Source organism: Diplotaxodon limnothrissa, linkage group LG14, assembly GCF_057381915.1.
Source record: "Diplotaxodon limnothrissa isolate DT_005_m linkage group LG14, D_limnothrissa_male_GT1.1, whole genome shotgun sequence".
NCBI lineage: Eukaryota > Metazoa > Chordata > Actinopteri > Cichliformes > Cichlidae > Diplotaxodon > Diplotaxodon limnothrissa.
In genome coordinates this window covers 2,350,008-2,373,312 of record NC_140609.1, presented here as the reverse complement: position 1 = coordinate 2,373,312, position 23,305 = coordinate 2,350,008, and the positions used below count along the sequence as shown (strand labels likewise).

At 44.4% G+C, this 23,305-nt stretch overlaps 1 protein-coding gene across 1 annotated transcript; it reads left to right on the top strand.

The window, feature by feature from the left end:
- The first annotated feature begins 3,208 nt into the window (after positions 1-3,208).
- Positions 3,209-11,579, top strand: LOC146618219 (tyrosine kinase receptor Cad96Ca). The gene is made up of 11 exons (XM_085370909.1): positions 3,209-3,224; positions 3,295-3,382; positions 4,916-5,141; positions 5,287-5,425; positions 6,250-6,348; positions 6,778-6,938; positions 7,074-7,211; positions 8,305-8,416; positions 9,185-9,284; positions 10,946-11,045; positions 11,439-11,579. The coding sequence occupies exons 1-11, from the start codon at positions 3,209-3,211 to the stop codon at positions 11,544-11,546; spliced, it is 1,287 nt and encodes a 428-aa protein (XP_085227035.1). The 3' UTR covers positions 11,547-11,579.
- The last annotated feature ends 11,726 nt before the right edge of the window (positions 11,580-23,305 follow it).

Genomic DNA, 23,305 nt, shown 5'->3' with positions numbered 1-23,305 from the left:
TGTTGCCCTGTCTTTGTTACCATGTGACCACACTTGTCCAGTCCAATGGCATTCCCATGTTGTTGTTGTGGATCAGTGAGTTGGTGTCTTGTTCACTCCTGGCATAAGGCTTGATGTCGTCCATCTAGAGGTGGTTAACGACTGCTCCATCCATGGGGTTCAGGTCTATGCAGAACAGCTTTTGGGACGGAGCATGTGTTAGATCCTAGACTTGATGGCAACTTGTGGTATTGACTTTTAGTTGGCCTCTGTTGGTCTCTGTTCCCCCATGGGATTCCTGAAGAAGGTTCTCAGCATCACACTGATCTTGTACAGTTCTAGGCAGTCTAGAGAGTCTAGAAGTCTAGAAGTCTAGCGAGACTGCTCGAACACTGGTTGGTATTTTGCCCCTCTGGTGTTTCTGCCAATTCCTTGGTTATGTATTGAGCCATACACCTATCCATCTTGCTGCTATAATGCCTAAAAGGGGCTTCCATGTAGTGCTGAGACAGGCTATTGGCCGGTAGTTGGACATGACTGATGTCCTCTGGGGATCTTTGGGGATCAGGACTATCCAGCCTTCAGTTAGCCATTCTGGGTGTATCTCATACATAAGCAGCTCGTTAATTTGTGCTGATGGAGTGTAGTTAGCTTCTGTAGCTTTAGCTTCTGTGAGTCATTCTACCACTGTGATGGTTGCTGTGGTGTGCTCTTAGATCCTAGCCACTGAGCATTGTTGTTATGTGTTGCGTGCTTCACCGGTCCTCTCTTTCAGTGTTGCTCCATCTCCAGCCTTGGTGGTGCTGTTCTCATATTGTTTATCTCCCAGAGGTTCTATTGGACGTGGGTCCAGCAAGCATGGAGACCAGGCAGTGGTATCCTCCAGGAACTGCCTGCATAATCTGGTCACATGAGTCCGGGCACTGTCGTGCACCAGGTGGAAAGCAGGACCCACTGCACCAGTACAGGGTCTCACAAGGATTTCATCCTGATCTCTAATAGCAGCAAACTGAGTAACGGCCCCTCCTGCTCTTTAAAGCAACCGACTCTGGTTGTGAAACGATCCTCACAATAACTGATGATTTAATTTAGTTTTTACCCGAAAACAAAGAAAAAATTCATTTTTATGAGGTTTTTATCAGACTTAAATTCAAAATGGAATAAAAAAAATTGTGTCAAAATGTTTGAATTAAGTTTTAATTAAAAGTGGGGAAAAATCCACTTCATATTAATTAAGTATCAATCAAACCAGATGGGGACATTTTTGACCCCTGAGGACCACAGCTGTGAGTATGTGCTGCCATTTAAAATTTATAAATGCTTCAAAAGAACTTTCTCACTACAGTTCAACATACAGCACTCTGTAGTTAGACAAACAGTCAAAACAATCTTTTATTGTCTCGTTTTATTTTCGCTCAAAAACAAAGTGTACTTTATGTAAACAAGGTCTGGTGGCCCTAAAATGTTGGGTAAATTTTGTGTTAATGTGTTGGTCTTAAGTAAAACTAAGGTGTAACACTGAATTGATTGACAATTTATACTTTAAAAAACACTCAAATGAAGTGGGGACATTTCTGACCCCTGAGGACCACAGCTGTGTGGAAATCGGGAGGACATTATGAGGGTTAATTGAGCAGAGCAACATCCCACAAGTTTAACTGATTATTAAAAAGTTTTCCTTTAATTGTATTTTTTGGAGATGTCTATACGTGCTCACCCCAGTTTACCACTTTTTACTGCAGAGGAGCTCTCTACAGCGCGTGCTGTGCGTATCTCTCAGCCTCCCACACATGCCCGGGCTCCACAGATGTCACACTACATGCACCTACAGCGAGTTTTGGCAGACAGAGGTTAGACCACAAAGCCCTGGACCTTCATTTCTTTGCATGGAAGTCTTTTAAACTTGACTTATTATTTGGTTCAAATGAGCAAATGTAAGCATGCTAACATGTTAGAAACAGCAGTGGTTTTACATGATTGTGCTCGTCATAACGAAGAAGTGCAGCAAATTTAAAACGGTTGTTGACCTTTCTTGTCCTTCCTCGGTGTTTTGCAGTCAGCTAACAGACGAGAGAGGAAACCACACACAGGGGCTTTGCAGCAGCTTCTCCGAATTAAACAGCGCTACTCTTTCTGCCCTGCGCACCAGTCAGGGGCTTTTCCGCCTCTCGCCTAATCCTGACTGACATTTTTAGTTTTTAGTGTCAGAGCAGAGAGACTGTGACTGGTCACACGTTGGACGTGGAAAATGACTGCGTCAGTGTGTTTAAGTCGGTAACTTAACACTAGATTAACTTTTGGGTGTGATTAAATTTAAAATGTTTGTACTTTAGATGACCTGTTGATCTGGTTCTCTTTCTGTTGGCAGCCCCAACAAGCTTATGAAAGCTGTCCTTAAACATTAAAGTGAGGTCATTTTTCAGAACAATAAACTACCCGACAGTAAATAATGTGCTTAAAACGAGCTCCATCAAATAATCACTGTAACATTGTTACATTGATTTGAGCCCCTCTACATGACATTGTTACTGTAAGTTGCACAGATAACGTCTTCGAGTCTAACTTGAGATTATGTCGTTAGTACTGTGGTATTTCTATTTTTGCTGCATTAAATAATATTCCACTGTGGTTAATGAGAGGGTGCGGGGGTAAACCAAAGAGTTAAAAGAAAAAAACAGTTTGCATGATTAAAGTTTTTTGACGAACTTTCATACTTCTACAAACTGACCGAGCATCTGCAGCGTTACTGCGTGAGCTGGGAGAGCTGACATGAAGACAGTTTAGTGTGAAGTGGACTCACACTCATTCTAGAAATCAGCGTGAGGTGAAACAGCGCATCTCAAACCACTTGCTGCTTCACTTCATTTCCTCTGATTGTCTTGTGGTTGATGTACTGTGAGAGCTCCTGCTGAACACAACACGGGTCGGACATTTTATCCAGCACAAGGCGGATTTTTGAATTTTTAAGTGGGACCGAGCAGAATAAATACTGTCTGGTGTCTGACTGGCAGGCTTAGGCGAGAAGAATGGACTTGATCAAAGTTGTCACAGAGCACAGGTAGGGCTTTTTCATTTAGTTACTCTCTTCCTGTGCTTTCTTTGTATTTTGGGCTTCAGTGAATCAGCTCTATAAAAAGAAACGTTCTAAACGTTCTTCCTATCGCTGTTCCAGACCAGCCTGATGTTCTTTTACCAGTTTGTGCCAGAAAACAAACACTGAGCAGAGGACATGGCGAACTGTTCAGGTGAGCTTTGAGGCTTTGACGCTTTGTAAGAGCTCGTGAATCTTAGACTTACTTATTTGTGGCCTTTCAGATGTCTACTCCGTTGTATACACCCTCAGCGGTCTTCTCTCCTTCACCATCGTGGTGTTCACAGTGCTGGGAGCCGTGTGCATCAGAAAGTAAGTCCATTTTAAGTTCTTTAAAAAGGCTTTTATTAACGACGTGACCTCAGTCTCACTTGGTCTGTTTGCTACATTTTATGTTCAAATTAAGCTGACTGTCCTCACCAAAGCTGCAACAGTAACAGCAGCATTATTAAATAAAACATAACAATTTCCCTTCACGTACTTTAGCGTGAATATATTATAAGATCAGACGTTAATAAAAGCCCATTTTTGGCCACACTGGCTTCACGGAGGGAATGAGCCGCTCAGATGCTAACCGCTATAACGGTTTCCTTAAAGTTTGTCTTTGCTTGTTTGTGAAATGTACCTCTCACCTGCTGTGTGAAGTTTGGTGTAGATGTTTATTTCCCTTTTTACAAAAGTGAGATGTTCTTCTTTGATCGTCTCATTTCCTGAGATCTGCAGTCTTCAGATTTCAGTGTTTATGTACTTTTAAAGTAGAACGTGAAAACACCGAAGATGAATTTAGTTTTTTTGCTCAGCCTTTGTATTATTATTATTATTATTATTATTATTATAATAAATGCATAGCGCCATAGGTCCAAAAACAGATGTTATCCACTGTAAGAGATCGTGTTAACATAGACTCATAATACAGATGTCTACGGACCTACTTTATACAGCACCTTGTTAGATGTTTCTAATATTTTGGCGTCATATGTTATCTTTCAGTATTAGCATACAATCCCATTCAAATGTGTCGCTGTTTTGAAATGAGCCAAAAAGAACACATGGCCAGCTGTTCTCAGCTGTTCCTCGTTCTTTTATTCTGAAAACATTTCTATTTGTGCAGCATGTTACCAACTAAAATGATGGTGCATTACAAAAAGTGGAAAAGTGAAAAATAATAGCAAAAGACTGACTTATTCAAAACGAATGTTGAGTCAGGGTCAGCTCTGCAGCCTCCATCTGAATTCATGTCTGTGTTATCCAACCACCAGTTTTAGCTCGTTTTTTTAGAATAAAGCTCCCAAGACTCGGTGATCTGTTTATAGATAATGTATTTCTAGATAAATGTGATTTGTTTTCATTAAGGTTAGGAATATTATCACTGTTGCCTCCTGGGTCTGAATGCGCTGTCTGGCTGGGAGTGTGTGGAGTCTGGGTGTTCTCCCCGTGTCTGAGTGGGTTCTCTTGGCTCCTCCCACAGCACAAAGACATGCAGTTAGTGGGTTCAGGTTAACTGGTGAGTCTAAATCACCCATAGGTGTGAATATGAGCAGTTGTCTATCTCTCTGTGTTAGCCCTGCGACAGACTGGCGACCTGTCCCAGGCGTGACCTTCCTCTCACCCTGTGGTAGCTGGGATAGGCTCCACCCCCAATGACACTGACAAGGACACGTGGAAGAGACTGGATGTCTGGATCTTTGGTTTATGTGCAGTGTCACTTACAGTTACACAGTTTAGCTCCGAGTCCCAAACTGTGTGTCGTCAGACTTGCTGCTCCTGGTTTAGTAGGGCAGCCGAGTGTTTCGCCTCCGTACCTGGGTCGGTGTTACCTGTTCTACTGTCTACGTTATTTTGCAGATACCGATCCGCTCTCAAGACAATCAGATTGCTCCGGCAGAACAAGATGCTGATGAGTGCTGTGCCTCGGGTAGAGCCTCCCCTCTTACCTGCGAGGCCGATCCCAGTTGTGGTGGAGGAGGAGGAGGAGGAGGAGGAACTTCCTCCCAAATCTCCACTCCGACCCAGCACTTCAGCCAGGTCTCCGTCCAAGAAGCTGTGGAAAGGTCTGCAGCAACTGCAGCAGGTAGCGCTGATTCACAGATATCTTTGTGTTCCTGCTGTAGACACAGAAGATGAGCCTTCAGATGATGATAGATTTAGATTTCACATGTTCTGTTTGGTGCGGTTCTACCTTGATGATGTACGAACGGGTCTATTTCAAATTCAAGGATCCTCCTTTCACCAAGTCAGACCTGAACCTTCTGCAGCTGATCAAAGCAGGAAAGGAGGGCGTCTTCTACCAGGCCAGGATGACCAGAGGGACGTGTAAAGGCCACAGCATGTTCACCTGTAAGATCAGCAAGGAAGGTAAGGACATGGCTGGAGGTTTGCCTGCAGGCGGAGCATCCCTGAAAGCAGTAATTAAGTACTTGACATGATAAGCAGAAGGAAACTGTCATCCAAGTAAATGATTGTAAGCTGTCCTATAATGATGTTCAAATATTCTGTTTTTAAGTAGAATTAGTGGGAATCTTTAAGCTCACGTTTGTTTACATTTTTCATGCAGTTTTTGCAACACGTCATCGCTCTGGTTGATCAAATATTCCTGAAAAACAAATTGGTCTGAGCCATTTCATACATTTTTGACGTTGCGCTCGGTGTTAATATTACAGCCCCGACCATAACTTACTGTTAGCACTGAAAAAAACGAAGCGAGTGTAGTGTAAAAGCACTGACACGTAACCCTGTGGGATTCCAGACTTCATGAAATTGCTAAAATGCTGTGACCAGTGACGTCAAACGCAGCTCTGAGACGAGCTAGGAGAACTTTGATGGCACCAAATTCATCTTGTACAATATAAGTTTTGCCGTATAACAACAATGCATTCAATACTGTAAAAGGAAGTGGGAGGAGCTGCCCACAGAGACAAGCTCACAGAGGCTAACCACCTGAATCTGCAACTCCTCTCAGCTGTAGCTACAGTTTTAGCATCCATCGACTATTCTTTGTTGTCTTTTTCGTTTACCACTTCAGCTCAGGTGCTGAACTAAGAGTCAGGACAAGAATAATAATGAGGATTATTTTTAACATGAATCATGCTGAGCTTTAGTACAAAACTGAATACGTTCCTTTTGATTTAGCCAGTTACATCTGGGCTTTGGTTTGACCTTTGTGTCTTCCTCTACCTCAGGCGTCCGCCTCAAACACGTGGACATGGAGGTTTCCATCATGAGAAAACTGATGCACCACAAGAACATCCTCCAGTTACTGGACTGGAACACCACTGCAGGTGATGAACATGTGCATACAGACTGCTGTTTCTCTGCTCAGGTAGAGCGGCTTGGAACCTTCTTAATCAGAAGGTTGTTGGTTTGAGCCCTGGCTGCTCCAGTCTGCATGCCAAAAAGCACGTAACCATGAAAAAGTGCTTGTATGAACGGGTAAATGTTTTATAGAGTGCTCAGGTAGAGTAGAAAGAACCAGTTTGTTTGTCATCTTCCTCCACACCGACAGATATGCTTAGTTTCCCCCCTTTCCTAACCTGTAACTACGAACTAACCTGTAACTACGAACTAACCTGTAACTATGAACTAACCTGTAACTACGAACTAACCTGTAACTACGAACTAACCTGTAACGTCTGTTGCATTCTTCTTGGAGGCGTGTCCCTCTGTAAGGCCCTACGTCTCTGTCTCTGACTGGGATGTTCTCTGTGCAGAGCCCTACATTCTGATCATGGAGTATGTGAGCTACGGCACTCTGAGGACCTTCCTGCAGACCAACAGAGCCCACCTGAGTACTGACCCTGAGCTGCAGAGCCTCCTCACCATTGCCTCGTACCACGTTGCTCTAGCCATGCAGCACCTGCGCTCCAAAATGGTAAGAGCATAGCAGACTGATAGGAAATATACTGGTCCCACTTTGTCCCAGTGTGACTTTTGTTTTTGACAGTTTGAACACACTTTTTATCGTTGTGTTTACATTTTGCATTAATGTTGTTGGTTCTCTGTGCAGATTATTCACTGTGACTTGGCTCTGAGGAATGTCATGGTCAACAAGTTTCCCTGGGAGGTGAAAGTGGCCGAGTTTGGTCTCGCCCGAGACTTGACGCGAATGGCGAGCCGTCGCAGCAGTCGCTGGAGAAACCCACGTGTAAGATCGCAGTACGCACACACAGCATCCTTTTCTCACAGTCCTCGGACTGCCGAACAGCTTTGCAGCACATTTTCAAATTCATTGATCTTATTTGTGGATGATCACGTCCTCCGTTCGTGTTTGATTCCCAGTGAGAATCCAAAGTGACCCAAACGTTTCCAGCTTTGCTCCCGCGCTGTAGTTTCACTCTCACTGTAACATCAATGCATGTTTGAGGTTTGAGCAGAGTTTGAACAAAGTCAGCCACCGTCACATCAGCTGATCTCAGCACCAGCCTCAATGAGCTCTGCTCCATTCATACGAGCTTCTACAGAAGTGCTTTCTGTCCAACGTGTGCACACATCTGTACTCAGGAGAGAATCTTTGAGTCAGATGTTGCCTGAGGATATTTGGTGTTTATATTTAGCAGATGACCTGCTCCACATCCTGAGTTACAGCCAGTCATGCCTTTGTACAAGCTATTGGAGCCGTCCACAGTTACTGCGCGTCTTTAGGCCGCTTCGCACCCCCTTCCTCCGCCATTGTTTCTCCTTTTATGTAATTTCTGACTTAATCACTGTCTGTAGTTGCTGGTGCCTTGCTTTGTTGCTGCTGTTCCTCTCCCCACCTCCAGCTTTCGATGTGTGCACATGGAAGAGCGGGGATGTCCCAGAGATGAGCCACACCAGCAAATCTAAATGACCGCGGATCTCTCGTTAGCTAAAGTGGTCCTGACTGAAAGTGCTTCAGGACAACACTTTCAAATGTAACCTGGATATTACAAAAACAAAAAGTGTAACTGCATCTCACGTTTGGTCCGACCTGATGTGATAGGATGACCTTTGTTACTGGTTGAGCTACAAATGTAGTGAACTCTTTTTGAGCCCAGTTTGAAACAGACTTTGCTTCTGTGTTACTGCACGTGTGCAGGAGATTTAGCAACATCCTTTTCAACAGGAAACTGTGGTGCAGAAAAAGACCAGCAGTAATGGTGTCGTGCATTTCCTCCACGATCTTTTTAGATGTCTAAAATTGTCCCACTGACATAGTTGAAAATATCACCTTCAAGTTTTGGTGAAATCACTTTTTCCATCATGTGTAAATTGTGCAGCAACGTGTACCCCTGCGCTGGTACCCCCCAGAGTACTTCAAGAACAACTACTACAGCTACAAGGGAGACGTGTGGGCGTTTGGCATCGTGCTGTGGGAGATGCAGACATTTGGTGAGTGGGAGGTTTGGGCTGCTCTCTGACCACTGGAAATCATGACTTCTCCTCTACTTGTTCAGTAATATGTTCCAAACGTGCTCTTTGTTGAAGAGCGGCCTTGTGTTGTGGTGGCTCCGTGTTTTGGTTGAAAGTCATTACAACGGGCCGCTGTTCACTCCGGCCAGAATAAAATGGAGAAATTAAAAGCTTGTTTCCTCTACCGTGATACAGCCACAGTGTATTAGCAGTGCTGAAATGAAATAACACAACATTAATGTAAGCACAAATATAAACATAAATTGACTCTGGAAAGTTGTGTCATTGGTTACGAGTACATCTCTGAACAGAGGTGGAAACCTGGCGCCTTGTCACCAGCATCCAAACACATGAAGAAGCTGACTGAAGCATCCTGTCGTCCTACTTTTGTCTGACTTCGCTCTCCAGTTCAGTCGTATGACATTTAAAACGTTAGCTGTCCTGTAAGTCTACAGTGCAACTGCAATAGCTGCACCTCGAGGCAACTGTTGTGGTGATTTGACTCAATATAAATACAGCTGAATTGAATTACAGTGTATTAATAACTCGTGGACCCTGCAGTGTTTGTACGGTTCTTTGTAGAGATTATGAGTTGGATACTTTTATCTGTCTTACTGTAAATTACTAAAAGTCTGCAGTCCACACCCACACAGGGATTTCTATTACACAGTGATATTTGCTGCTCTGGGCACATATTCAGTGACAGAATCCACTTTAAGAGAAATTGTGATATGAATACATTTTCAGGTACGCTGCCGTATCCAAACCTGGAGACATCAGAGCAAGTGGTGTACCACATCTGTATGGGTCACAAAAACACAAACCCGGAAGGCTGCAGACCAGAGATGTAAGTGAAAACTGCCTTTAGGTATATTAGTTATTGATATATGTCAGTTAAGTTAGATTTATTTCTTCATTTTGAAAACAGCTCCCCCCTGTCACAGTGGGTCCCTCAGCAGGCCGTGCCACGTTTCATGTTTCGTGATGCAACCGCACATGTGTACTCTGCTGCAGTAAAGAGTAATACTGCTGTTCTCAACAGAAGAATCATCCTCGTAATGAAATCAGCTGTTACTCAGAGTCAGGTTTCATTGAGCTTTGTTGAAACACAAACATCAGCTTTCAGGTTTCTAGCAGAGTAATGCTCACGTGTCACTGTGAGAGACTTCAGAGCAAATCTGAAGCTGCTGCTTTAAAGAACACAACATGCCATCATAGCATCAATATTCAACACATAAACTGTTGCTGAAAATCAGAAAAAATCCAACTTTATTTCTACTTTAAAAACAACATGGCTGACCAAAGTACTTTCCAGTAAAAACAGAGATAAAAGTTAAGAAATCAAACATTAATCAGACAAAGAAAATTAAATAATAATAAAATAATTAAATAAAAGATACACTTGAATTAATAATTAGATAATAAATACAATTAAAGAAATAACAAAGATTAAAAGTGACCAAAAAACTGACTAAATCTGTCCAGAAGCTGGTTTTTCCTAAAATGCCTCAGAGAACATGTGTGTTTTTAAAAGAGATGTAAATATGTCTAATACAGAGGGCCAACGTATCCCATAATCTGGGGGCCACGACAGCAAACGCTCAGAGGTACGTAGGAGCCAGGAGAACAACAAACTTTTAAAGTCAATTCTAAGACGGACGGGCAGCCAGCGTGTCCCTGTCAGCAGGCGAGCAGCAACATCAACATCCAAAATTTAAGAACAATTGTTGTCAAATCAAAGATATCTGGTAGAACTCAGAGGAGGACACACGAGGCACAGTCGGCCAGTTATGACACGCAGTCAGCAAATGACAAAGTGTCATACGCAAAGAAACAGCTGGAAAACAAGCTGCAGAAGGAACAAGATCGCTCGTGCAAACCAGAGGTTACGAACAGCAGGTGCACGTACACCGGGGAGGCTGATTGGCTAATTGTAACGGCCAAATAAGCAGAGAGAGTTCTAACAAAGGGGGGAGTCAGCCTCACCCAAGGAAGGTAGGAATACACCTCGATCCCGTTAGCTTGGCAGAAATCTAAAAGACCCATCAACATCTGTGTAAAACCGCTAAAAAGCTGCTGCGTTTACTAAAGAGGCTCGCTGTCAGGAGCATTTTGTCGAGCCTCATGGCTCATACAGAGTTTTGTTTTCAGGAGAATATTTAATGAAGTTATGCTCAGAAAAACAAAATCATGTCTTTTGTGTGTTGTGCTTGTGATGGGAGTGTGTGTTTAGGAGGGGGAGGTGTCATCAGAACACGTGTGTAGATGACTCACAAAGTAAAACTGAAAGCGACTGTGTTCTGCTGGACGTAGCTTTCCGACCTTTTTCCTCCTTTAGCTTAATTTCGGTTCAACTCGTCCCCCCATCAATATCTAAACTGGATGAGTCGCATTCATGTGCCAGTCCCGCACCATTCCTTATGTACCATCCTCTTATACCTCAGGATGATAGTAACTATGATAGAGAATCATGGACTGTGTATCACTGAGTGGCCTCTGACCTCACAGACTTCACATCATGCGAGACTGCTGGCAGGAGCCGTACACCCTGAGGCCCTCGTTCACAGACATCGTCTGCATGCTGGAGAGCATCATGGAAAACGATGCGGTAAGCAGCAGCATGTTTTAAGCTCTTCTCTCTTTGTTATGATCTGTAAACATCACAGCATAGCCTTTGTGGTGCTGAGATATTCATCACACAGCATTAAAATCCTGACAAAAACGCGACTATATTAAGTGTTTCCACAGTATTGTCAGAGTAAACTCCTCAGTCTCTCTGTCTTAAATACTCACTGACGCGATAATTCTGTTGAAATGAATTCAATCAAACAGAAAGGTAACGTTTGAGTTTCACTCAGCTTTTGCTTCATCGTGTTTTGGTTATTAAATGCACCCACATGTAGTTGAATTGTGTTTATAGAGATTATTTTCTGAACTTTCTCCCAGTTTGAACCTGCAGATAGACAAACATGTGTGAGATAAACTGTGTTCTTCTTTGCAGGACTACGTGGATGTGGAGAGTCCAGAGCAGGTGGTGACAGATGAGGCCGAAATTCAGGAAAACAATCGTTTACGAGCAGCGAGTGTCAGTTTGGACACTAATTTCTAAACGGGTACTTTAAATCATGCGTGCAGATTTCAGGTGGGCTTTTAATTCCTGCTGAATAAATGAAAGGAGCAGAAAACTTATCACAACAGTCATAATGTGCATGTTTGTTCAAAAAGGATTCTTTTAAATATATACCTGTGGTTTTCATTTTCTGTATTTTTATATTCTTATATTATTTTTCATATATAAAATATTAGTTTATATATAAAACCAATTTTTGTGGTAAACAGAATCAAACTGTGTGATCACAGTCTGCCGACTGTACGCTGATGACTGTCACATTTCAGGACTTTGTTTTTGTGAATGTATCCTAACAGGCGCACACTTCAACTTCCTCTGACAACAGACACAAATACTGACACATTACCAGCTACACACGGGACCACTGAAGGCTGAATCATGCCAGTGTGTGCAGCGACGCAGCCTGAGTAATACTAAATGAGAAAAGTTGAGAATAATTATTTGAAAGCAATACAGAGCCTCACTTCATAATCATTCAGTGTGCACTGATTTGTTACCTGGAGTCTAATTGTTGTGTTTTCTTTACAAGGATGTTTCATAAACTGTTTGCAGAAAATGTGCAAAATTCAACATACATACGTTTTTAGATCACATTTATGTTCTCGGCTCAACGTTTGAAGAACCTCTATGAAACAAGATGATCACACGTAAAGTCCAACAGGAGGAGCTGTTCAGCATTCAGCAGTCTGACATGTCTGATGTACGTTATTTAATATGTCTGTATTTTAATAGCATTTCTTTATTAATTTATTCAAAGCTTTCTCAGTGTTTGCGTTCATTTGTATATTTTAGCTTTTCTGTTTTGCTGTTTTGTAAACCAATATAAAAAAATCCAGTTTTAATGTATTTCTATAGCAGGGGTCACTTAACATTGCTACATCTGAATAAACTGCAACAGCTGAATTGCAGACCTTGTCCCTGGTTTTGCTTTTAAGACTCAAACATAAAGATAAATGACAGAACAGAATTGTATTAATGGAAACGTTTGAGACTAACACAAGCAGACAAAGATTTGTAGGAAGACTTACCTGTGAAGGGGGACGGACCAAATGCTGTTCTACGTTTAACTCATCGGCTTGTTTTTGTTTTTGTTTTGTTTTTTCTTTTTTTTTTGCCTGTCCCGTTTGGCTCTTTTGCATCAGAATTGTTGTCTAAAGGCAAACAAAGATGCCCAACGGATTTACTTTACCAAATTGACCATCCCAGCCTTGCCGTAATGGTCCATTTGATTCACCTTTTATTGTTTATTTTATTTTCACTTACTGAATACGGGACAGACTTGACTGGGGGAAAGAAGGGGAGAAAGAAAGAGGGAAAGAGAAACAGCTGAGAAGAGGGACGGGGGAGAAGGGCAAAAAACAAAAACCAACAGAACGGGCAGAGAAAAAAAATGCATATATCAATCACCTGGATCACCTGCTGAGAAAGAAAAAAGAAAACAAGCAGAAGAGAACAAGAGTAATAGAATAAACAACATCACAATGATATATGGGAATATGACAGTAAATACTAAATATTAAACATTATTGTGCAGCACATAAGATCAACAGAACACAGTGTGCTTTGAGGTAGGAGCCAAAAAGGGTGTAGTTTGTGGGTGTGATCACCCGTGTGTACACCTGTGAGCATGGACGCGCTTGTTTTTTGTTTTTTTAAAAGGTTCCTTCATGTAATGATCTGCTAGAGGGTGTGGGGGGGCCACAGCCCCGTCCTCCAGGGCATGAAGCAGGTATGGAGGAGATCAAAACTCCAGACATCCAGAGGCCCCCAGAACACAAGAGACCAAGGAAGACCAACAGAGGGGCAGCCGCACCACTGTCCCAGAAAGAGCTGAGGAGAGTCCCAGATGAGGGCTCACTCAGCAGCCGCGGAGCAGAAGCCAGGGGGGGTTGCAGTGACGCGCCCGTGAGCTCCGCCGGCAGCCAGCCGCGCCTGAGTGACCGAGCCCCAGGCCGAGAGGCCGGGGGCACCCCACCTCCGAAGGGGCCCGAGCGAGCCCCAGGCTCCAGGCCCCGATAAGTGGCTTGTTTTTGTTGATATGCAAATAAAATAAATATGATTTTTTTCCTATTACTTGAAAGGTGTAACAACAAGAGGAGCCGTTACTGGGTAGACTACCAATAGCATGTTTTCATAAGAGATTACTCACCTCTGTCTTTGTGGCAGAGGTGCAGAATCGGTCTGAAGGTGCTTCACTACCTGCTCACTAACTGGTGCAGAGGCTCAGGATTACCCAGCAGGGTAACAGTTTAGTAAGTGACCAGTTTGCAGTCAGTTTATCCAAACTCTGATGCTACTCCCCCCAGACGACCATAACAATGCACACTTGCTGCACATATTGAAGGATCTCTGGTTCTTTAGGAAACACAGCTTTCTCTTATACAGCCTGTGTGTTGGTCAACTTGTTGTCAGTGTGGACGACAAATACTTGCACATCATCATCTTGTCCCAGGATGAAAATGGGTTGTGCAGCTGTTCTCTTCCTCCTGAGGTTGGCCACCTTCACACTGAAAGGCAGATGACTTCTCCTGAACCAAATTATCCACCAGTGTTCTGCACTTCTCCTCCTGCCCATCACTAACACATCCAACCCCTGCAGGTGGTGTCATGAACACATTGGTACGATTTCTGTGGAAATCATAAAATGGAAATTATTTTGAAATCACTGTGAGGCATAATTATTTACCTTTTCATTAACTCTTCTCCCTCTCGTGGATGTAGCTGATTTACACACTACACTGCCAAAAGTACTGACACATCCAAATTGTTGAATTCAGGCGTTCCAGTCACTCCCAGGAGCTCAGTGAATTCCAGTGATAGGGTTAGGGTGCAACAAATCCAGTCATGAAATTCCCAATATATTAAATATTCCACAGTCAGCTGTTAGTGGTATTATAACAAAGTGGAAGCGATTTGGAACCATAGCCACGAGTCAAACATTTCAAACACTTGACACTCAGCCATTTTAAAGCTGTCTGGTAACTCAAAGTCCGAGCACACTTAAAATCCTGTCTCCCCCCCCACCCTGGACCCCCACCAATTCGCATACCGTCAGAACAGGAGCACAGAGGATGCAGTCTCCATCGCACTGCACTCTGTCCTCTCACACCTGGACAACAACAACACCTACGCCAGAATGCTGTTTATAGACTTCAGTTCAGCATTCAATACAACCCACCCCTCACAACTCATCAGGACACTGACAGACCTGGGCATCAGTTCCCTCATCTGCAAATGGTTACTGGACTTCCTGACCAACCGCCCCCAACATGTCCGGCTGGATAACCGCTGCTCATCTACCATCACAATGAACACCGGTGTACCACAAGGCTGTGTGATGAGCCCTTTCCTCTACTCCCTCTTCACCCACGACTGCAGACCTGCTGATGGTTCCAACACCATCATTAAGTTTGCAGATGACACCACGGTGATTGGCCTCATCAGTGACAACGATGAGGCCGCCTACAGGGAGGAGGTGGATCGTCTGGCTGAGTGGTGCGACACAAACAACCTGCTGCTTAACACCGAGAAGACCAAGGAGCTCATCGTGGACTACAGGAGGAATGCTGACCCACATCCACCCATCCACATTAAGGGGACGGCTGTGGAGCGTGTGAGCAGCTTCAAGTTCCTGGGAGTCCACATCTCCGAGGATCTCACCTGGACGACCAACTGCTCCAAGCTGGTCAAGAAGGCTCACCAGCGCCTCTTCTTCTTGAGGACTCTGAGGAAGAACCACCTGTCCTCAGACATCCTGGTGAACTTCTATCGTTGCACCATCGAGAGCATCCTGACCAACTGTATAACAGTCTGGTACGGGAACTGCTCTGCCTCGGACCGGAAGGCGTTGCAGAGGGTCGTGAAAACTGCCCAGCGCATCGCCGGAGCACCACTTCCTGCCATAAAAGACAGCTACAGGAAGCAGTGTCTGAAAAGGGCTGGGAAAATCATCAAAGACCCCAGTCACCCATCACATGGACTCTTCACCCTCCTGCCCTCTGGGAGGCGCTACAGGAGCCTCCGGACTAAGACCACCAGGTACCGGAACAGCTTCTTCCCCACAGCTGTCAGACTCCTGAACTCTGCCTCCTGACATCTGACCCACGTTAACACATGGACTGAACATACACACACCCACAATGGACAACTGTACCCTCAAACACACAATAATAACATGGACTGAACCACCACTCACAACCACCAGCACTTTATATAGCCTCTGTAGGAATTATATCTCACTTATCATAACTGCACTACTGTATAGCTCTGTGTAAATAATCATTCTGTACATTCGATAATCTTTAATCCTACAACTGTTTACAACTTGCATAGTTCCCATTTCTGTATAGCTGTATATCCCAGATTCTGTAAAGTTATTTATTTCATATTCTGTATAGTTTTTCATATTTATATCCTGTACATATCCTGTACATAGCTTGTACTCACTACAGCCTGTACATACTTATAGTTATAGAATATTCACAACATACTTCATACCGTGTACATTATAACATACCATAATAGACCCATTTCTGTAATATACTCACATATCTATATTATTGCTAATATATATTGTAATATATCTATATCACTAAAGCACTTCTGGATGGATGCAAACTGAATTTCGTTGCCCTGTACCTGTGCATGTGCAATGACAATAAAGTTGAATTCTATTCTAATTCTATTCTATTCAAATGTACAGATAAGAGTAGTGGTCCCAAAACTGAACATTAGGGATTTTAGAAAGATGATCAGGCCATTCATTTTATGCATTGTTCTTGAGATTTCATTTATGATCCCTCCTGTTATGTTGCAGGTCAGATCGACCCAGAACAGAAGAGATGTGAGAAAGTTGGCTTTCAACGTTTATGTAGCAACAGCTCATGTTTCACAGTATAAAATGGTTTTCTTCGGTACTGCTCCTTTGACTTTACCACTATCTAGAGATCACTTCATAATTTTTCTAAGATAGCTGCAAGATACTTGTAACAAAACAAATTTCTTTCAAGAAAAACTGTTAATTCTGTAACTGGCTCCCAATAACATGATAGGTCTTCAATAAATTGCAAGAATAATTAAAATTGATGAATCGATCAATCCATCATCCAGTTATCCTTGTCAGGGTCTCAGGGGAAGCTGGAGCCTATCCCAGCTGTCTTAGGACGAGAGGTACTTCCTGGACAGGTCGCCAGTCTGTCGCAGGGCTAACACATAGACACAGACGACCATTCAGTCTCACCTACGGGCAATTTAGAGTTAATAATTAACCTAACCCCACTACCTGCATGTCTTTGGACTATATGGAACTGTAAGGGAGGAAGCCGGAGTAAACCTGAAGAATATCCACGCAAACACGGGGAGAACATGCAAACTCCACCCAGAAAGACCCCGACCTGATGGTGGAACTGAACTCAGGACCTTCTTGCTGTGCGGCAACAGTGCTAACCACCGTGGATAGATGGGTGGGTGGCATTTGATGCAGATGTAAATCTGGAATATTGTCCAGATTAAAAAAAAAAGTGTGTTACAATACATTGTTTTAACAAAAGAAGCAATATTAACAGACAGATTTGTCACATGTGCATCCTGATCTTTCACATGGTCTGTCTGGCTGTTTTAGTCCTTGGAAGACAGAAGAAGTAGTGATGAGTCTGGAAACACTTTCTCACTCAGAACAATGTGAAAGTCATGCCATTAGGAGAGCTGGTTCTGGCCCTTCAGCTGAAACCTCTTCAGAAATGGTCTCACCTGAAGGGAAGCCATTCTTAAAGAAGGAAGGGGGACAAAAAGGTGGAGAAGTTACACAAGACGTGGACAGAAAACAGTTGGAACGGCTCATATGGTGTTTAATCAAATTAGAAATATGGTAAATGGTAAATGGCCTGTATTTATATAGCGCTTTACTAGTCCCTAAGGACCCCAAAGCACTTTACATATCCAGTCATCCACCCATTCACACACTGGTGATGGCAAGCTACATTGTAGCCACAGCCACCCTGGGGCGCACTGACAGAGGCGAGGCTGCCGGACACTGGCGCCACCGGGCCCTCTGACCACCACCAGTAGGCAACGGGTGAAGTGTCTTGCCCAAGGACACAACGACCAAGACTGTCCAAGCCGGGGCTCGAACCGGCAACCTTCCGATTACAAGGCGAACGCCCAACTCTTGAGCCACGATCGCCCGAAATATGCACAGAGCAGGTGAGGAGAGGGGTACGACAGTGAGTGTCTACAGCCGTGCGTAAAACATAGTGAAGGGTCTGTCATGGGTTAGCGGTTAGCTTTGACTTTGATAATTGTAGTATTGTGGGATCATCTTGACAGAAAATGAAACAAAAGACATCCAACATCCAAAGAAGAGCATCAGAATGTCCCTCAAGAACCTGGAGAGCCTTTACAAAAAACTTAGCCTAAGAGAGCTCATACTGTGAAATATAAATGCTGACAAACTCTGTGTTTACCTGTGTATTTGCACTTGTTTCAATATATCATTGCATAGTATGTACAGTGTAATGTAGATGAAGGTGTTTATTATTAAGGGGGAAAAATCCTAAATGCCCCCTCCCCCTCCTGTGGTGGTGGTAGTGTGATGGTTGGAGTTGTTTTGCTACCTCAGGACCTGGAAGACTTCCTGTGGTAAATGGAACCATGAATTCTGCCGTCTACCAAAACATCCTGAAGGAGAGTGTCAGCCATCTGTTCAGGACCTCAAGCTGACCTCAATGATCCAAATATACCAGCAAGTCCACCTCTGAATGGCTTAAAAAAACAAAACAAAATTAAGACTTTGGAGTGGCCTCCCCAGTCCTGACCTGAAATCGATTGAGATGCTGTGGCATGACCTTCAAAAGGTGGTTCATGCCTAAAAAGCCTTCAAAATGGCCGAATTACAAAAATTCTGCAAAATGAGGGTTAAAATTCCTCCACAGCGCTGTTGTCATTGACTCATTGTCAATTATTGCAAACGCTTGATTGCAGTTGTTGCTGCTGAGGGTGACCCAACCAGGTAATGAAGCTTATGAAGCAGTAAGTACGCATGCGCCATCCAGCGTGCAGCCTGTTACAGTCGCTCCTGCTTTTTCTCTTAGTTTAGCTCTTTTTTCTTACGTATTCTTTTTTGTTCTGACTTGTATTTTCATCCGTTTATTTTCTTTTACTCAATCATGTGGATTGAGAGAGTTTTTGTTCTTCTGGTGGCCGTGGAACTGTTACTTTTATCAAGGAACGGGACCGCGGCACATCTCCTACACGCACGGACTGTTTACTCCAGAGATCAGCTGATCGCCCTGATGCCGGCCGGCTCGCTGGCCAGGCCCGCAGAAGTACCAGCTGAAATTTGGAGGAAAACACTTCGGGGATGCAGAGGTCAAGGACAGAAGAGAAGAAAAAAGGAGACGGTGAGACAGCGGAGGCTCGAAGCGAGGAGGAGGTTTAAACCGTGTCTGCCGTCTATCGTGATGGGAAATGTGCGATCGTTAGCGAATAAAATCGACGAGCTCTCAGCACTGGTACGGAGTCAGAGGGAATACCGAGAGTGTAGCCTGATGTGTTTCACCGAATCATGGCTGCACCAGGACATTCCCGATGAGAATGCTTCCGTGGAAGGCTTCCACACTGTTCGGGCGGACACGGACAGCATCGCTAGCGGTAAGCGGAAAGGAGGTGGGCTTGCTGTTTTAGTTAACAACCGGTGGTGTAACCCTGCCAACATAACAATCAAAGAAAGGATTTGTTGCCCGGACACTGAACTGTGTGCTGTTGGACTCAGGCCATATTATTTACCCAGGGAATTCTCTCACGTCATCTTGGTGGCTGTTTATGTTCCTCCCTCTGCTAACCCCACAGCTGCATGTGACACTATCCACTCTGCCATAGCTCGGCTACAGACTCAGCACCCGAGTGCCTTTATTGTGATCTCGGGTCACTTCAACCATGTATCACTGGACAATACACCAACATTCAAACAATATGTGGACTGTCCCACCAGGGGAGAGAAAATTTTAGACTTACTGTATGCTAACGTCAAGGATGCATACAGCTCCTCCTCCCTCCCCCCACTTGGTAGGTCAGATCATAACCTGATTCACCTCACCCCCCGCTATGTGCCCATTGTGAGGAGGGAACCTGTGACCACCAGGACTGTCAGGAGGTGGTCAGAGGAGGCCTTAGCAGAACTACAGGGCTGTTTCGAGGTGACCGACTGGGAAACACTCTGTGAGCCTCACGCCGAGGACATCAGTGGGCTTACTGAGTGTATCACAGACTACATAACTTTCTGCACCGACTCCATTGTTCCAGCTCAGACTGTTCATTGTTACCCAAATAACAAGCCGTGGGTGACTAAGGACATCAAAGCCCTCCTCAACAACAAGAAGAGGGCTTTCAGAGGGGGCAACAAAGAGGAGGTGAGGAAGATCCAGGTGTTACTAAAGGACAAGATCAGAGAGGCTAAGGACAATTACAGGAGGAAGCTGGAGTGGAAACTCCAGCAGAACAGCATGAGAGAGGTGTGGAGGGGCATGAAGACCATCACTGGATTCAGGCCAACCAACAGCAGGGGAGCTGAGGGAGGTGAGAATAGAGCCGACGAGTTGAATCTGTTTTTCAATAGATTCGACACCACAGTGTCTGCTCCCACCCCCACAACCTCACCTGCAGTCAGCCTGGAATCCAGAGCCACACCACTGTGCCAGCCTCTCTCTTCACATGGCGCTGTTGCCTCCTGTGAGATTCCTGACACCCCTCCCCCACCCATCACCTTCACTCAATACCAGGTTGAGATGCAAATGAGGAGACTTCACTCAGGCAAGTCTGCTGGACCAGACGGAGTGAGTCCCCTTGTCCTCAAGACCTGTGCCCCCCAGCTGTGTGGAGTCTTTCATAAACTGTTTATGCTGAGTCTGAGTCTGCAGAGGGTCCCGGTGATGTGGAAGACATCATGCCTCGTCCCTGTACCAAAGACGCCACGTCCCAGTGGCCCCCAGGATTACAGGCCCGTGGCATTGACCTCCCACATCATGAAGACCCTGGAAAGGCTCATCCTGGACCAGCTGCGACCCATAGTAAGACCACATCTGGATCCCCTTCAGTTCGCTTATCAGTCTCGTCTCGGAACAGAGGACGCCATCATCTACCTGCTCAATCGTGTCTACACCCATCTGGACCAGCCGGCGAGCACTGTGAGGGTCATGTTTTTTGACTTTTCTAGTGCTTTCAACACCATCAGGCCGACCCTCCTGGGTGATAAGTTAGCAGCGATGCAGGTGGATGCTTCTCTGGTGTCCTGGATTGTTGATTACCTGACAGGAAGGGATGATCTGATATCCTCGTGTTGGTGTGGTTCCCAGACCATCATGAAAATTTTGTTCCAGGTTCAACATTGCAAGTGACCAATCACATTGTTGTGACGTTATTCTTTTGCGCGCCAAGCCATTCGTGCATTTATGAAATTCCAATGTTGCAAGGACAATATCAATTCTGCTTGCTGTTTATTAAAGGGTTACGGTTAGGGTCAGGGTCCGTTGATCGGTGGACAGAGGCGGTTTCACGCAGCTTTAGTACAGTTTTTTGTTTTACACCGTTTTTTCCCGAAGTCGCAAAAGTGTGACGTCACAACATTCTGATTGGTCACTTGCAATGTTGATCCTGGAACAACATTTAGTATGATGATCTGGGAACAACACCAACACGAGGATATCAGATCAACCGACAGGAAGACCACAATATGTACGTCTCCCACAGTGTGTGTCTGACAAGGTGATCAGCAACACAGGGGCACCACAGGGGACTGTCCTCTCCCCCTTCCTCTTCACCCTCTACACCACAGACTTCAGCCACTGCACAGAGACCTGCCATCTTCAGAAGTTTTCTGATGACTCTGCGGTGGTTGGATGCATCAACAGGGATGATGAGACAGAGTACCGGGCTGTGGTCGACTCCTTTATCACGTGGTGTGAGCAGAATCATCTGCAGCTCAACGTGGCAAAGACCAAGGAACTGATCGTGGACTTCAGGAAGACCAGGAAACACTTGACCCCTGTTTCAATCCAGGGGGTCAGTGTTGACATTGTGGAGGACTATAAATACCTTGGAGTACACATTGACAATAAACTGGACTGGGCTAAAAACACCACAGCACTTTACAGGAAGGGCCAGAGTCGTCTCTATTTTTTGAGGCGACTGAGGTCCTTCAGCATCTGCCAGAAAATGCTGAGGATTTTCTATGAGTCTGTTGTGGCCAGTGCGATCCTCTATGCTGTTGCATGCTGGGGGAGCAGGCTGAGGGTCGCAGATGCCAACAGACTTAATAAACTAATCCGTAAGGCCAGCAATGTTGTGGGGATGGAGCTGAACTCCCTCAAGGTGGTGTCGGAGAGGCGGATGCTGTCCAAGATAAAGACAATGTTGGATAACACCTCCCACCCACTCCATGACATGTTGGTCAGTCACAGGAGCTCGTTCAGTGAGAGACTGAGATTACCGAAAAGCACCACTGAACGACACAGGAAATCATTCCTGCCTGTGGCCATCTCCCTGTACAACGCATCCACTTAACACACTGTTTGCTGCTACAACTACACATGTTTCTTTTCCAACTATTTATTTATGAGTGACTTATGTATGTATGTATGTATATATATGTATATATTGTACTATTCATAGTTAGTGTATTGTCTGTCTTGTCTTAATGTTGGTTTATGTTGGTTTATAATGGAGCACTGTAATAATTTCCCCCAGGGATCAATAAAGTATTCTGATTCTGATTATCTGTCATCACACATCTGCTTCCCAGCTGTTGCAGCTAATCTAAGCATTAAATCACTTCCACTTTCCCACACTGTCAAGCTGATTGTGACATCACTGGTCAGCCTTCATTCCCTGCACTTCAAAGCTCACTGCGCATCTGTCATTCTCCCCATCACCAGCTCTCACATGTCACTCAGGCTCCATTCAAGCCTCCATCTTCATCTCCACCACCAGCCTCTAGACTCCGGGGTGTCCTGCCCTGGTCCTAATTCGCATGGCCACTGGGATTCTGTTCTGCTGTGATGGGCTATCGGAGATTAACCACCAAATACCACAAACACACAGTTTTCATTCTAAGATGAGCTTTACCGCCAAGTATTGTCATATAGGAAAGGGGTTTTCTTCTGCACGTGGAAACTGGACGATTTGTCTCCAGATGTTTTTCACAGGAGGTTTTAGCTGGAAAACGGATCAAGAAAGCAGGATTACTAACAAGGTATAGGTAAGGCAGATAGAGAGGTTTAAATGGTTAATTATTCATCTGATTTCACATTGATCCGTGTGTTTGATTTAAGTGGACTCAGTTACTGAATTTTCTGACAGCTCTTCTGGCAGTTCTTCCACTGACTGAATAAAGTAGGTCTTAAGTATATTTGCAGTCATAAGTCAGAGACTGCACTCCGTTTATATTTAAATTTTTGTCTCATCTTTCCTTTGCTCGGATTCTGCTTTCTGAGTCTAAAATCTCTCCAAATAACAGAGCTATTACCACCAGCACAAAATTATCCTACATACTGGATCTTTTCTTAATGCTGTAATGAAAACTGTAAAATACTACTACTACTACTAATAATAATAATAATAATTCCTACATTCACGAGGAGCTCGTAAAGCGGCATGCGCATTCTCCACTGTGGGACGAATGGTGCGTTCAGGAACGCCCTCATGTCATTCTCGCTAGCCAATGGGATCCAGCCTGGGAACAGGCGTTT